Here is a 17,610-nt window from a genome sequence, read left to right on the forward strand (position 1 = left end):
ACAGCCAAGTAACAGTACTCAGTATTGTTGTGTTCCGGTTTGAAGGGTGAGCGAGCCAGTGTAACTACAGGCACAAGGGACATGACATCTTAATTCCCAAGGTTGGTGGCACATTGACGATGTAAAGTATAGTTAATATTTCTTACAGCGTCATTGTCTATGGGTGATGGTGACCACCTACCATCAGGTGGCCCATATGATCGTCCGCCAACCTATACCATAAAAAAAATTGGTATTTTTAATTGGGTCATTTGCTACATATGTTTGTCACTGATTAATTAATGGGTTGTATTCATATTTTTAAACTATTTTTATGATGAAGATACATAGATACAATGCATGCATTTTTTCATGATTGCTGAATAAAAGATATGTGATATTATAGTATCTAAACTAATATTTTAAATACTAAAGTGAGTCAGTCTCAGGCTTTAATTTATCCCCATTCTATTATACCTGATAATCAAGCCCAAAAATGAGCAATGTCATGGAGGACAACTAGTATAAAGACAGCGTCATCAGATTTTAAAATTTTTATCGCTATGTTCTAATATAAAGGAGAGAGAATCATAACATCTTAGTATCCAATTTCAAATACATAGTGGTAGCAGAGTATGTACGTTGGAGGATAATGAACAAATAACGTAATACCAATATATTAAAAGTGATTGAAATATTCAACAAACGTTTAATGAATGTTTGTAAATTAAGTCAAGCCTATTAGTGTGTAGGACCTCTAAATGCTTTTATTAGGTCTGGATATTATAAACTTTTTCTTAAGAAATACCCTGAACTTGATAAATGAAATGGATAAATTATAAATATAAAAATATTTACTCCAGGAAGATAGGATTTATTGCTTTCGTTTTCCATAGAGGTGCAAAATGAAGTATTTTTTTAATAGATGATAAAATGTGACCGTTGCTAATTTTTGATATTCCTAAAATTACTGTGTACGAATCGTTTTAAATAAAATTATGTCTAAGAAATAAATGATATTTAAAAATAACATATTTTATTTATTTACTCTAATATACAAAAATCTTATATCATACCACCCTGTACAAGTAACGACTTACATAATTAAAGTTTAAATGCTTTGGCATTACATTCGAAGTTCGCGACTAAACTTCAAAATAAAAAAAAATTATAAACTATTAAGTATTTGACAGGACCTTTAAATCGAAGCGAGTATTACATAGACAATCTAGAGGTTTTTTAAAGTTTGTTGAGAAAAGGCGCAATAGACGCGAAGTCTTCACACTCTGGAATCAGTTTCCCTTTGAACTTGATGCAGGATTCAGCGCAGAGGGATCCTTCGAACCAAGCGCCCAACATCTTCTTACACTGAGCGCAGTTCTCTATGCAGATTTCGAAAGGATCGTAGCCGGTTGCTGTGAAATAAATACATTTTGATAATTAAATTGTAATCTTTATAAATAAACCGTTGAGCAAAATGCAGACCAAAATATTTGATACTTTTACCTTATGCTTAAATCGCCTTATAATAATTTTTAATGTTTACTCGCAAAAAACAATATTAACAAAGAAGGGAAGTAAATATACATGTAAACAACCTTTTTCTGTTATTTTTGTATTCTCAGTGTTTACGATCTTAATGGAAAAAATGTTTGCCAAATAATAGCGTACGTTATTAAAATAATTAAAATGACCTACAGTCTGATTAATTCCTATGTCATATGAAATAAATATATATTTTCATTCGATACTATATTTAAGAATATATTGTGGCACAATAATTAATGCCAACGACGTTTTCCTTATAAAAAAGTATACTAACGTAGTAAGTACAACCCATGTAGATAAAAAAGAGATTACGCAGACGCGTAAAATAGATAAATTACTCGTACATTAGCGAAACTTTAAGCACAATATAAAAGCGCTTAACGCGATCTTAAAATCTTCGCGTCGTCGTCGCGACTCGTGTTACTATTTATCAAGTCGACAAAGTAAAAATAATACGCGAATAAATAATGTGACATCGGCGGTTTTACGACAATACGTAAATGTAATATTGGCTCTAATAACGATGAAATTAAAGACAAAGAATTAACGGAACAGATAAATCAAATATAACTGTCGTAAAATATAATAGACATTTTCAGTGTTATATTTGACTTTAATTTTTAATTGGAGTAATTACGACTGTAACGAGTAACGAATAGTGGTTCTTACATCTTTACCATCAGATGGTAAAGACGTAAAATGGACTGGTACAAAATGGTAAAATAACGCCAAGTTATACCATTAAAGTCGATTTAGAGAATTACCATAAAAACAAAAAATACTTTCAATTTATAATTTTAATGAATTCATCGGCCTGTCAGAACCGTATTTTATATTAAACTTTCTAAGGTCAATCTCCTTAAAGTGATTTCGTAATTCAAGTGCGTGCGTCCTTAAAATGTAATAATTGTCATATAATGTTCCTGTATCTTTTAATACTGCAAGAAAAATACTACTAAAACTTTATGAAACAATAAATTCAGCACTAAAAATGAGCAAGAAAACGAAAATTAAATTTGTTATTTGGTTATAAATTATAATTATAATCTGTAATTAATTTAACAACGATGATGTGGCAGATGACAAAATATGGTGTAATTCAACAACATCATTGGTGTAATTAAAATGGTGTAGGTGTTTTTTTGTAACTTTTTATATTGAATGTTAGATGAAATAGGTAATTATTTTTCTTTCTTTGAAACATGTATATGTCAGAAATAACGATTCGACTAGATGAAAGTAATTACTTCTAATTTCTGAAATGTCTAATATTTGCGAAATAGTGAACAACTTCAAGGTCAACTTAGGTATGTATTTTTGCATCAGTGGTGACAATGGTCAATGAGCACGAGCAATATTTTCGAATAAAAAAAAAACAGTAAAATGTAATTAAAGTTTTTCAATAATCTCAGATGGAAGCCGGTTATTTTAAACCACATTACGTTTATTTTAAACCACATAATTGTTGTTTTGGGTATGCATGAATGTGTATAGACCGTAGGTTATTGCAGATTACAACACCATTAATTCTTATAAATGTTGATTAAAAATAATTTTAAACAATTTTGTTTTTAGGTTTCTCTTTTTTCACACTTTAAAATCAAATATAAAATAAACTTTATTTATCCGATCTCCTACTATCATTGTCGAAGATTTTTCTTTGATATTTTATTTTAATTTATAAAATAAGCATAAAAATCAACTCTTTACATATTTATAAATACCCAGCCAAGATATTTTGACAACTTTTTCGTTTCGTTTAAAATCGAATATGGTTGAAATCGATTATTCGAATACAGGGTCCGAAAAACATTACTCTTTGACAGTCGGATAAAAAAAACGCGCTAATATTGTGTTAATGAAAACTATCGTATGAATTTTTATGAAGAAAAAATATATAGAAAAATAAATTCCTTAAAAATAAATGTGACAAAATTCCAACGTAACTAGTGAACCCTGAATTCTTATCTAGAACAAGGATTAACAAGTACGTTCTCTATTGCAAAGAAGAACACACAAGCTGACTAAAGATTACATCTATCGCCTGAAACGTGGTCTATCTTTGCAACTTTCCCCTATTCCTAATAGAAGTAACCCAGTTTTGCCTCATTGTTAGTTAATTTTGCAAGCCGAAAGGATAAAAAAGAAACAGAAGTGGAATTCAGCTCGATTTTTTTTACTAACATCGCGGTGGCCAGCCTTTTAATGTTCTATTTATATTTGTATCATAATTATATATTTTGTTAAATATTTTGAATGTTATGCTTAATTTAATTATTGTTATATTAATAAAGTTTAAAACTATTTTCAAATCTTACAGATTCATATTTGATTTTAGAATTTGTTCTTAGCTTTCAAATATATGCTGTAATCGATCTTTATTGGTTTACTCAAGTGTCAAATATTTTTATACATACATAATGTTTACATAATGTAAAAAGGTATGACTAAGGTTTGTAACGCAATCATGACTTAATCATTTTAGTCTTAGGTCTCGGTAAAATTACCTAAATCCAACGAATAAGCGTTACGCAAGTAATCTATTCTTTATTGCTTCACTGTTTTTCTCGTTAACTTCTTCACTCATTCAAAACGACACTGTTACGAGGTCAAGTGTAAGCGGGTAAGGTGAAATTGCGTAATAATAAGGCGAAAGTAAACCGGCTAAAACGCGGATTGGGGTCATTGCCTCGGTTCGCACGCGCGTCTTCACTTTATTTTTCACCTAAGACACGTTATTTTTATGCGAAACCGCAAAACGTAGAAAGTTGAGTCGTGTGAACATATTTCACAGCTATTTACAAAATACGCTGAAGTTTTGTTTACATAATAATTAAAAGATACGTGCTTAAAATCCTTTAGAATTTCTAAACATATCTCGCCTTATTTTCTTACCGTGTGTTATATTATGTCGTATGACGTTGAAGTTTATGTAAACAGATTAAAGAAACAAGAAGAATCTGTAAACTTTAGGATTGAATATACTCGACTTTTGAATTCTTATATTTGTAGTTCTTTAAATATATTTACATTGAAAGTATCTTTGATCGAGTTTTGACGTGTCCTATTAATGAGTTGATACATTCGAATTTAGATTCAAAATGACAGCTTCATTCTTAAAAGTATTTTAGAGTCACATTCATAAATTTTACTATTGAATAAAATCGTATTAGTTATAAAATAAATTATAATTTATTTTCATTGACAAGATTGTAAATTGACATTTTCATAGAAATTTATGATACTCAATATAAATAAATGTATAAGAAGTTCATTTTACTAAATTAAATCTTTGAATTGGAATTATTTTATCTAAACTAATTAAACTTAACAAACGAGGTTGAGTAATGTGAAATGTATAGTAACTATGAAGCCGTTTTAAAATTTTAAATTATTTGGAAAGATATTTTAATTGTCTTTATTAAATTAAGTTTATATTTTCTGTTTACGATAGTTATTATTATGATTTGTACAATCTTAACTTTTGTTCTGAAGGATATTTTACATAATTTTATTCGCTACGATTTCTTCTGCATTACCATATAGAAAATTCCACTTGTTGCTTCAGGAAGAACCTTATTTTCTCAGTCGGTAAGTGATAAATATCATAATACAATCGTGAATACGTATTAAAGATTTTCATACAAAATTAGCCGTAACTGACACTTAATATTATTATTAATTACTAAAGGTTTCAGTTATGTTAATTCACGTCGATCCTCAATGATGGCAATGTAGTCTCCCCGGAATACGAAATACGCAAAGCATTCCTTAATAAATAACTTTATTAAAACCGGAACATTCAATAATAATAACGGAATTATGAATAATGAACGACGGTAAATTAATTTACACAAAATGAAAACGTATTTGATTGAAATTTCGAAGGTATTATTTTTGTGTTTAGAATTATTTTTTTTAAATATTATATAAAAGATCTTTTTGTTGATTTAGGAAAGAAATAATATTATTTAATTCAACAAAACATAATTATAAAATGTAAACAATAATAGTTCCCGATATCACGTTGTACAAAATATATATTAATAAATTCAATAAAAAAGACAGACTTAGGGTTATAATAAATTAGTTAAAGTTGATTTTAAATATATTAAAAGAGAAAGGTAATATGTTATCACTCATAAATACATCATATTTAAATGAACGTAAATAAAGTTGATTTTTGCTTACCAATAGCTGGATTTGTCTTGATGTGATCCAAATAAGTGAGAAAGACGGCAACGGTGAACAGAGTATAGATGTTTGTGAGTTTTCCGACCATATTGGAGTTACCTGAAAAAAGACAATTTTACCAGGCGTATTTTGATTCTTATATTTATTAATTTTACCTATAAATAAATCTCTTTTACTTTAAAACGCTATGTTTTACAGTAACATTGAATAGAGACCAAACAAAAGCTCAAAGGATTAATTTTGACCAAAAAGACGATTTCTTTTTTTTTTTTAAATTTCATATATGCAGCATTACTGTACCTAATAATGTCCATCACAGTTAAATATAGAAATATAAATTAAAAATCTCAAATAAATAAAGCAATTCATATCGAACGAAGCTGTATACTTTACATCTACATATCGTTAACGAATTATGACACTTATTTAATGAGAGCGACACAAAAATTTCATCCGCGCGTAAACAATGTAAACTCAGTACTAAGGAAACTAGTAAACTTCGCGAAATCACTACGTCAACTATGCGACAGAAACACTTCCTATTTCACAACCAATTATATATTTACTTCCTCCATACATAATGGAACGTCGTAAATAAAAACACACACGATCCGGCAGATAATCACAAATCATACTCACCGAACGAGTTCTAAAACCAAACTCACCAATTTAAAATTCATAGAGGTATATACGAATAGTTCAAATCGGAGAATATGAGAAAACCACCCAAACACCGCACTCTGATCATGAATGATACGATGTTGGCTCGTTTCAATGTAAAGTTTCTTGTATTTGTATGAAAAATTCGTCTATCAGCGACCGCTCGAAAATGATTCGTGCTTAAATATGAAACGAGTTAACTATGCTCGTACGATCGCTATAGGGTGGGGCGCAGGCTGTACCTAGCACGCGTGAATAAGGACTAACCCAGGAAACGGTTCATGTACTTTGCGAAAGCCGAAAGTTCTATGTAGGAAGTTCGATCATCAAGACTAACGTGGACTTGGTTCTATTTAATTTCTTATCAATATTTTGACGTCACGCACTGTTATGTAATCATCGTAATGCATGCTGTCTTACATCACGGTGAATGGCTTGCAATATGTTAGCATAAAACCAGTTTTTCGCATAATAAACAGTTACGCTTGTGATATTAGTGAGTTCATTGATTGGACCTATTCAGTTATATTACTCTTTTTTAAATTCTATATTCGAATTTGAAAAGTGTAATTTATCATATTAATAAATGTATAAATATAATCATCGATAAATTAAAAGGTATAATAAAAAGAAATGATTGATAAATCGAATGAAAATAAAAATTAACCAATTAATAATCGATATGATTATCCACAGTATTCTTTAGTCTTAGACTTGGCCGGGTAGCCTTCGATGACTGCCCCAGGCCCCTGAATGCCTATGTTTGATGAGACTACGGGCTATTCGATAAACTAAAAAAATACTACCACAATATCGATTTGAATTCATTAAATAAATATCGAATATTTTCTCGATTTATATTTTTTAAATGTTGTTGATGTTTTGAAACGTAAATAAAAATAACGAGATCCATTTCGAGTCAAAGACAACAATAAAATAAAAATTTCCTATAAAAAAATAATAATACGAAAACCGGTCGCAGCATAACCCGATATTTAGGACTGAGGTGGTTTCAACTTCCGCAAGAACGAACAAAAAGTCAAATGTAAATAACCTGTAGATATAAACTTGTACTACGTTGCTCGACATCGACGATTAAACTAATTGTCATGTCACATTGCCGGCATTCTTCTAGACTCTTCAAGGCATGACTTGTTTTGAACAGCAATGGTTTCTGCCACGTTAAACGATATGTAATATGTTAAACAGCATTGTAATAGCATTTAGGAAGCGGTTTCTTATCACACAATCTATTTAAATCACAATAATTGTGATCCAAACACTTCCTAATGTAGAGATTCGTAATCCTGCCGGAAAACGAGAATTGCTATGATTGATTTTTAATTTTTAAAACATTTCCGCATATGAAATCACGCGGTCGATACTTATATCCAAAACGTTGTATTAATGGTAATTTCAAACTTGAAATGAGTTGATGTTATTACCGTATTCATATGTTGATTATGGCGCCGAATACTTTAAGTATGAGTACTGCTTACGGCCCTCAGTTTTAATTCGATCCTGGAAATCCTTCCTGATAAATTGCCTTAATAATTTAAGTTATCATAAAGCTTTCATCAAATTATTTTAAGCATTAATTACAATATCAAATTGCTTTAGCATTTGAATAAATTATCAAAATTACATCATTAGTAGAATTTAGGAAGTATAAGGAAATTTAAGAGGAATTTTCAATAATTCGTATTTATGAAAACTCGGATATACAAATATATATCGTTGTGTTAAAACTTTCCGCAAAATCCGATTAACGACAATAATCCTCAGAGTTATGAGATATCGAGAATCATCAGGCAAATTATTTATTTAAGGAAGATTTATATAGAAGCTTCAAATTGTCATAAGCAATATATTCAAGTCACGTTCAAATCTCAATGCTAACCCACAACTTTAAATTATAAAAACTTAGTCTATTCGGTCTTACCGAAGGTTTTCCATTGTGTTCAGAGAGGAAGACGAAGATGATTAGAGGCTCTGATATCTGGGAGGATCAGGAGTATTATTTACTGAAACCTAATAGTAAACCTTACGCAAGCTTGTCTAAGAACCACGGGAGATCACAAGCTCCCATTATACAAATGGAAGTGTGTTTTAATTAGATTGTGGAAATTATTACTGTTAAATTATTTTTATTGATATTATCATTATAATGAGGCTAAATCTATGTGTAGGGGGTTATCTCTGGAACGCAGAAAGCTTCATGATATCTACGTCGTATGTGGTATAAGTTATATTTGTATCATATCATTTTCTTTATTACAAATTGTAAACATGCAAAGCCGAGGCATGACGCTATTATTATAATAATACAATATAGTAAGCCTTTCTAATCGAAAATCAATGTAATCTATTACTTGATTCTCATATACTAGATAATAAGCATAAGGAGAAGACTAAATATTAAATACAATTCAGTGACGAAAAGTCTCAAAAGCGACGATTTATCATACACAGTTTAATTCCAAATAAAAGCTTCTTAAGCTGTTTTAAAAAAATAAAGTTGTAATAATATTCCTCTTCTAACCTTTGACTCATTAACGAAAACTTAAATATCGATGTCTTTATCAGAATTGGCTAATTTCCATTCCATCTTTCATCCCTCACTTAATCCTTTCACGAGGTAAATTTTCAAAAAGCCTATCTTAGTGTTAATTTATTTCCAAATCGAAGCCTTTTGTTAAATGTTATCCCGTTATACCATGTGGTTTAGACTGTCAGTCATATTAAAATTTTATAAACCAGATTACTTAATAATGAAGATATGTATGATACGACTTTTGGATGGAAATTGGTGTCTTTATTTTTGTATTATTTTTGTAGTAATTATTTAATGTTTTATTTGGAATATATATTTTTTATTATGCAATGTTTAATAATACAAACAAAAACATCGAGAAACATCTAGAATCTAGATACAAGAGAGTACTAGTTTATTATACAAATTGAGATTCAACTTGCTCTTGTTCAATGACACTCAGAAGCCGGATGGTGGAAATCAGCTCGAGATCTATTATTAGAAAATAAATATTATACATCGCACTTTTATATCTACACTTGTTATAACGTCAATGAAAGTTACCTTTCAATTATCTTACTCAGAGATATTACAAAGTTAACGTTCACATTTAACATTCAATAATATTAAATCTTATTTAAAAGAATCGTTAAAGAGCGTTGAGTGCTTAAGGATATTATATATATGTATATATATATACGAAACTAATAATTTGGGAATGAAATGCCTCCAGGCTGTTTCAAATGACGAATATATATTTTTGTAACAGAATGATAACAATAATTACAAAAAATTTACATTTAATTTTCTTTCGCCAGTTTCTTTTAGGTCCGAGGTTATTTCCAAACCGGAAGTGACAGATATTTGACTATCAATAAGTTAGTGTAACTATATTTTAAATTAAGATTTTTGATGTTGACTTTTGACTTCATCTAAAATATCGAATCGAAAATTGTATTCTGAGAAATTAGATTAGTTTGCGATGATTATATTGAAATTGATGACGTCATAACTTTATTTTTAAACTACCTTCCTAAAATAACTTATACAAAGTACTACATGCGAATAATATGATAAACATATTCAATACTTAATTAACAGCTAAGTAACACAAGCAAGCGTTGTCATGTTCCGGTACAAACAATAATATATATTAGTCAATATAATTACACTGGTTTCGAAGGGATATAACCGGATGATAGCGTATTGGCAATACAAGGCAATGTTAAAGCTTATATCTCGTTGTTCTAGTGATAATAAAGACGAGGTTCTGGCCCAGTGGTTAGAACGCGTGCATTTTAACCGATGATTGCGGGTTCAAACCCAGGCAGGCACCGCTGATTCATGTGCTTAATTTGTCTTTATAATTCATCTCTTGCTCAGTGGTGAAGGAAAACATCGTGAGGAAACCTGTAAGTGACAAATTTCATAGAAATTCTGCCACATGTGTATTCCACCAACCCGCATTGGAACAGCGTGGTGGAATATGTTCCAAACCTTCTCCTGAAAGGGAGAGGAGGCCTTTAGCCCAGCAGTGGGAATTTACAGGCTGTTGTTGTTGTTGTCTCGACGTCCTAGGTTCCAATTGCGGATCATGCTGATGAAATGGTTATTTTTCGATGTCTGCTTACAGTGCCTTGCTCTGTGAAATAGCGTAAAGGCTTTTACGTGAAATATCCTTATCAACCCATTGCTGTTGGTAATCTATGATAATATTATATTTATTAGTTCAAATTCAAAAGTTTTCACGTGCATGGCTGGACATACTTATATTATTACCAATAGGTTTATAAAATACACATATTTTTAATAATGTTATTTACCCCAAGCATTACATAAAATAAAATTAAAAAAAAATCTTAACGTGGTAAAAAACCTTCTAATTGTTCTTGGTAATACAATGTAATAATGAATAAGAAATTTGATAATATAAAACAGTGTTTGTTAATCTGCGTTCATCCTTTGAACGATACATTCATATTCATATAATTTTCCTTGAACTTATTCCGAGACTATTCTAGAGCCAGTATATTCTAGCGTCCATTCAATTCCACGTTGTTTTTCCTATCAGAACGAACTAATTATCTAACCCCGTTGCTATCAATAATTTGTTACTTATCAAATATATATATTAACAAATAAAATATCTTGTTAACTCCTTAAGACTATAGTTTTATTTATACGTAGGCTTAATACCACTGTACACACGAGATCCTTAGGCCCGATTAATTTGATTAACTTATACTTCTTTCGCTATGTAGACACTCACTAAGAATGGATTTTGGTACTTTAACTTCTGGGGTAAATAGTACGACCCTTAGAAAGCCGGGTCGGCGAGCTAGTTATATTTATAAACATAATTCTGAAGGTTTTGGATTATTAGAAAAGTCACAAGTTGATGAAAACATAAAGTAACCTCATAATATAATTAAAGTTCATGTAAATGGATACATCCACTGACGCATATCGCCTATTTTAACGATATTATACTAACAGAATATTTAAGTAAATTTACTTTTTAATGTTATAAATGATAAGGTTTTATGTGTTTTTGAACGCCAAACTAGATTTAGAATAGATATAGCTTACACCCTGTAAGGCCAGTTTATTGTACAAGTGTAAGTTATATAATTACAAAATTTAAAGCACATAAGGCAATCATTTTATAAAGGCATGCGAACACTCAGTACGTAATATAAATAAAACTGCGACATTATAATTGCTATAGATCTCTATTTCATAGAAATAACTAGAATACCATTGTTATTAGTGCTAAGAGAAGAATAACTCAAATCTCCTTCCTTATCTTTAAATACAATAACAATAAACCGGTTTTTGATTTAACTTAATATTATGGCATTCGAACTCTTTTCGATCGTGTCGGATTATTATCGCATCGGTTTATTATAATAGATAATTAGAAAATACACCTGTATTTTTCCACAGTAGGCCCTATTACGTTATAGTTTCTTTCCGCGAAACTATTATGTCGCAGGACAGGAACCGGAGCAGTAGCGTAAGAGTATTGCATCTGCTGTCCCGTTCTGACGAAGAAGACAAGGGAAAAGCCTTTTCCCCTCGCCGTAAATATAACCTGGGAATCCTAGGAAAATCAAACTTGGAGCCCCACATGTCATGAGCGTCAGGATACGCAAGCCATCAATGCCCTTTTCTAAAAATTGGTCATAGAGAGGAAATCATACCAGGAAATTATACCTATATGAGCTAAAAAAAGGAAAGGCAAAAATAAACAAGCAGAACTTACCTTGCACATTAGAATGTTTTATGTTTTATTGAAAGTGTATATGTTATTGACCCGTAGGCCTTGGCAGCGTCACCGATCGAGCGAGCGCTGAGACATGATGTTGATTACAGTAGGGCTGCGTCACACGGGAGTGACAACAACAACAACAGCCTGTAAATTTCCCACTGCTGGGCTAAGGCCTCCTCTCCCTTTGAGGAGAAGATTTGGAACATATTCCACCACGGAGTACACATGTGGCAAAATTTCTATGAAATTTGACACATGCAAGTTTCCTCACGATGTTTTCCTTCACCGAGAACGAGATAAATTATAAACAAAAATTAAGCACATGAATATTCAGTGGTGCTTGCTTATGTCTAAACCTGCAATCATCTTCATCGGTTAAGATGCACGCGTTCTAACCGCCGGGCCATCTCGCTTCTTTGACGAGAATTTTTCTCACGGGTGTGAGAATGATGGAAATCAATATGCTATATTGACTGTAGTAAAGATAATGATTTAAGTATCAAAATGGCGTATCGCTGTCAGTTAGTTGTCAAAATTTCACGATTGATATACGAAAGGTGACTGGCTATATAATCTGTGCCCTGCCGGCACAACTAAAACCCATTAAACTAAGAATTGAATTGAATTACGAAGTGAAAACTTACAGAATCATACTGCAGTTAAGCGCGCTCGGAATACGTACTTAATTTCTGAGGGTTGTTCCTATTAGGTATAGAACGTCGACATCCGGAAGATGGGATGATTTATGTAAAAACTGTCTTTTGCAGTCGAAACGCTTGGCCCTTGGAGTAGTGGTGCAAAAAGCTTCATCAAAAGTATAACACCTCGCCTCATTGCCTCCACTAGGTGACAGGAGGGCTGGTTCGTTTTTTGCCCAGAAGATCAGAATTGCGATTCAACGGGGAAATGCTGCTAGCATTCTTGCCACCATTCGACGCGGTCAAGACTTATACAGTAACTAGTTTTAGTTCACATTGTGTGTGTGCATTTAATGTTTTTAAATCTTATGTTAATAAATTATATTTAGTACTTTAAAAACTATTGTCTAATATTATTACTATAAATGGTGAAGATACTATTGAGAAATATAACATATATCTTTGTAAGATCAACAAAGAAACAAAAGAAGAAAATTTATTCGAATAAATAACGACATTGTATTTTCTCCAAATTTCTTTTTGACAAAAATCTATTAAGTACATACCAAATATTTTATTTTTACTTTACTTTTAGTATATTTGCCAGTTGTATTCAAATTGCTTTGCAATCTTTATTTTTTACAGTATTTTTATTGGTTTAGTTTACTTTGTGGTATGAGATTTTTTAGAGCAGAGATGGCCCAGTGGTTAGAACGCGTGCATCTTAACCGATGATTGCGGGTTCAAACCCAGGCAAGCACCACTATATATATGTGCTTAATTTGTGTTTATAATTCATCTCGTGCTCGGCGGTGAAGGAAAACATCGTGAGGAAACCTGCATGTGTCTCATTTCACCGAAATTCTGCCACATGTGCATTCCACCAACCCGCATTGGAACAGCGTGGTGGAATATGTTCCAAACCCTCTCCATAATGGAAGAGGAGGCCTTATCCCAGCAGTGGGAAATTTACAGGCTGTTACTATGATATTTTTATTTTATTCATTCAACAGAAGGTTACAAACATTCACATATATGTATACGTTTATACACCTATCAATTAAAAATTTATTAAATTTTAATCTGTGAACTTCCTAATATTAAAATAGTTTCTAAGTATAAAGTACGGGAAAAACTATAGAAAATAAATTCAAATTAATAAAGTTCAGTTGTTCATATATTTTTGAAATTTATTCATCGAAAAGTGATTGTTAAGTGTTGTCAAAAAACGTGGCTTTCTCTTTTCTTGAAGTTCAAGCTTGCTTAATACCAAATTTCATCAAATTCGGTTCATTGTTTTGTTCGTGAAAGAACGACAGACAGACAGTTACTTTCACATTTATAATATCCATACAGATTTCGAAAATGGTATTTGCGGTGTATTGGAGATTAATTTTTCGAGAAAATCTTTCGGCCGAGAAATTGTAATACTTATTATCTTATGTTAAGATTCTTGTGTTCTGGTTTGAAGGGTCAATGTAACAAGAAGCATAAAGGATAAACATGATCTTAGTACCAAAGTTTGCGGCGCATTGGCGAATTAAGGAATAGTTAATATTAATAAAACTCCAATATCTACGGGCAATGAAACAAACAAAGTTTTTTACTTGCAATTGCAGATTAATTTAGTAAGCGCCATCTAAGGCGTGCTGGTTAAAGTAATTTTTAAAAGTTTCTGTCAGTACGATACAGATGGCAGGATCAGTGGCGTTATTAATATAATTTTATAATGCACCTCTATACTGATAATATGAATGTGAAATTAATAATGTCTCTCTGTCGCTCTTTTCAACTTCGATGAAATTTATTATGAAGCAAGCTTGAACTTTAAGGACAACAATTACTGATGACGATCAATCCTTAAAACGGAAACGAAGCCTTTTTCCAATGTGTTATAAATTTTAATTTATTATTTATATGGATTTTTGTGGTAGGGCTTTGTGAAAACCCATCTAGATTTGTACTCATCAGATATTCACTGCCAAACAGAATCCTTAGTATTATTATTTCGGTTTGAAAAGTAAGCCAGTGTAATTACAAAAAAATTACCTGTTAATTTCAGAGGAAAAATATGCCAGGTAACCTGCATACAGTGACGGAAGTTATACAGCATCAAAATCAATATATTCTTTATTCAAGTAGGCTCATAAAAGGCGGTTTTGAATCATGTTACAGTATTGAATTAAATTTAATGCTACCACTAGTTCGAAAAGTAGATTTTAACAAAAAGATCGAGCAAAAAGCTCAGTAGTTACTCTTTTCCACCATTTGAATTACATATGAGTAAACAGTATCTGTCGTAGGACCGATGGCCGCTGGAGCAGGCGAGTCCTAGAGTGGAGACCGCGTCTCGGTAAGCGTAATGTAGGACGACCTCCGACCCGCTGGTCCAACGACATTCGCAGGATCGGCGGTGGAAGCTGGATGAGGGACGCAGAGGACAGAGCAACGTGGCGCCCTCTGAGGGAAGCCTATGTTCAATTAACAACAGAAACAACAATTATTATTTTATGTATCCTGGCTAGAAGACAATTTTAAGTCCTTGCTTTTTATTAGTAAGTACATATTGAAACAAACGCTGATTAAATTTTCTATGACGTAGTTCTCGTTGTTTCTTTCATCACAATACAATACACATACTCTTTATTGTACACCAATAAACTAAAAAAGATATAAAATACAGACAAGAGGCGGTCTTATCGTTACTTAAGGCTGGCAATGTTAAGGTAGAGACAAAATAAAAAGAAAGGCGTGTACATAATGTCAATAATAAACACATGATAAATACTTATTGAGCTGAGATGGCCCAGTGGTAAGAACGCGTGCATCTTAACCGATGATTACGGGTTGAAACCCAGGCAAGCACCACTATATATAAGTGCTTAATTTGTGTTTATAATTCATTCACGACATGGGGGAAAGGAAAACGTAGTGAGGAAACCTGCATGTGTCTAATTTCATCGAAATTCTGCCACATGTGCATTCCACCAACCCGCATTGGAACAGCGTGGTGGAATATGTTCCAAACCCTCTCCTTTATAGGGCCTTATCTCAGCAGTGGGAAATGTACAGGCTGTTACTTTACTTTACTTTAATAACTTATTTCCTAAACATATTTTTTTATTTAATATTAATTACAACAAACGAAATAATTGAATTTGTATCGTAGATTATATTGTAGTAGTGAATCGATCATTACACACATTGTTGAGTACCATCCAATAAATCCAAGGGCCGTATTCAGGGATACTCGTATACTTATTCGGAATAAAAAAAAAACTAACAGTATTCGTATTTAATATTTCTTAAAAAAAACATTTGAACGCGTTGAAGTCCAACTACGTCAAAATCTTTGCGTGTTTCTAAGGGGTACTTGTCGTCAAGGTCGTCATTATTTTTGACACTTATATTAAAATCCTGAACACCTTAAAACGAGTAAGAATTCAATACTCGTGAAGACAACAGACTCAGAACGCTGATACGCCATTTTGATTCTTATACATTATAATGATAATAGTCAATATAGTATATCATACTCTGACGTGATACGCTCGTGTTCTACGTATTATTGAATTTCTTCTCACAGAATTGCTCTTCAGTATGGTCGAAAAATTAAGGGCGCATTTACATAATTTCCAAGTATAAGCTATATATTTTTTGTCACTCCTACTTATGCCATCTGTATAGGTTGAAGAAGGTACCGGGAGCTGATTGAATACCGGACGTAGGATATTCAAGATTTTGGGGTCCTTGTGGTTGCATAAGTCTAGGAGTAGATTGTGAGCAGCTTATGGTAATGAACCAACCTATTTAATTTTAAATTTGTAATTCACCAATTTATGTTAAACAAAAATATTTTATATATTTCTAATATACAACCTCTTTCGTCGTGGTTTGAACAGTCTGAGATCGACTTTTCATGCCAAACCCAATAAGAAATTTATAGTCTCCTTAATTGGACGCTTCTCACTATCTCACTCATCTGCCTACTAGTGTCAAGCGTCCTCAGACTATTGGTAAATCCAAAACTGCTGAGAATACCTACGGTTATTAGACTGTCTACCCAAAATTAATTTAAATAATTGTATTTAACTAACATGACTTTGTATTTTTAAATGTTAAAAAAGAGTAACTACTGAGTTCCTTGCCGGTTCTTCTCGGTAGAATCTACTTTCCGAACCGGTGGTAGTTTCACTTAATTGTAAAATGACGATTCAAAAGTGCTTGTAAAAGCTTACTTGAATAAAGTTTATTTTTATTTGAATTCGCACCAAGGAGACAATACTAGGTACGTTTTAATTAAGATTAAGGTTGAAAATATAAGCAAGAGAATACATCCACTACACTTACACAAAATAGAGAAAAAAAATGTTACTAATTATAAGAAATCCAATTCTTTGTTATTTCATGAATATGCTTTAGTAGATCAGTAAACAATGAATCTGAGTTTTATAATTTCCAAATATAAAAATGGTGGCCATTTTTTTTAAATATAAGACAACATCACATACATTACCCTGATCCCAATGTGAGTAGCTAAAGCACTTTGTCATGGAAAATCAGAAGTAACGACGGTATCACAAACACCCAGACCCAAGACAAAATAGAAATTAAATGATAATCTACATATACTCGGCTGGATCAAACCCGGGACCTCGGAGTGGCTTACCCATGAAAACCGGCCTACTCATCACTCGACCACGGAGGTCGTCAATAACTATGAGTTTTCATGCATAACATAAAAATGTAATGCCAAAATAATTAAGTATTTTAATTTAATTTTTATT

General features: G+C 31.7%; 1 protein-coding gene across 3 annotated transcripts; it reads right to left on the bottom strand.

Annotated features, from left to right (window-relative positions):
• Positions 1-910: 910 nt before the first annotated feature.
• LOC124535442 (eclosion hormone-like) lies at positions 911-6,576 on the bottom strand. 3 transcript variants are annotated; one of them, XM_047111657.1, is made up of 3 exons: positions 6,361-6,576; positions 5,719-5,820; positions 911-1,394 (listed from the first exon to the last, which is right to left on the bottom strand). In XM_047111657.1, the coding sequence occupies exons 2-3, from the start codon at positions 5,807-5,809 to the stop codon at positions 1,219-1,221; spliced, it is 267 nt and encodes an 88-aa protein (XP_046967613.1). In that variant the 5' UTR covers positions 5,810-5,820; positions 6,361-6,576; the 3' UTR covers positions 911-1,218. The 3 variants fall into 3 exon arrangements, with proteins under 3 accessions (XP_046967613.1, XP_046967612.1, XP_046967614.1); XM_047111656.1 differs by having other exon boundaries at positions 6,387-6,574; XM_047111658.1 differs by lacking the exon at positions 6,361-6,576 and adding an exon at positions 6,115-6,334.
• Between the last annotated feature and the right edge of the window lie 11,034 nt (positions 6,577-17,610).

Source organism: Vanessa cardui, chromosome 14 (assembly GCF_905220365.1).
Source record: "Vanessa cardui chromosome 14, ilVanCard2.1, whole genome shotgun sequence".
Classification (NCBI taxonomy): Eukaryota; Metazoa; Arthropoda; class Insecta; order Lepidoptera; family Nymphalidae; genus Vanessa; species Vanessa cardui.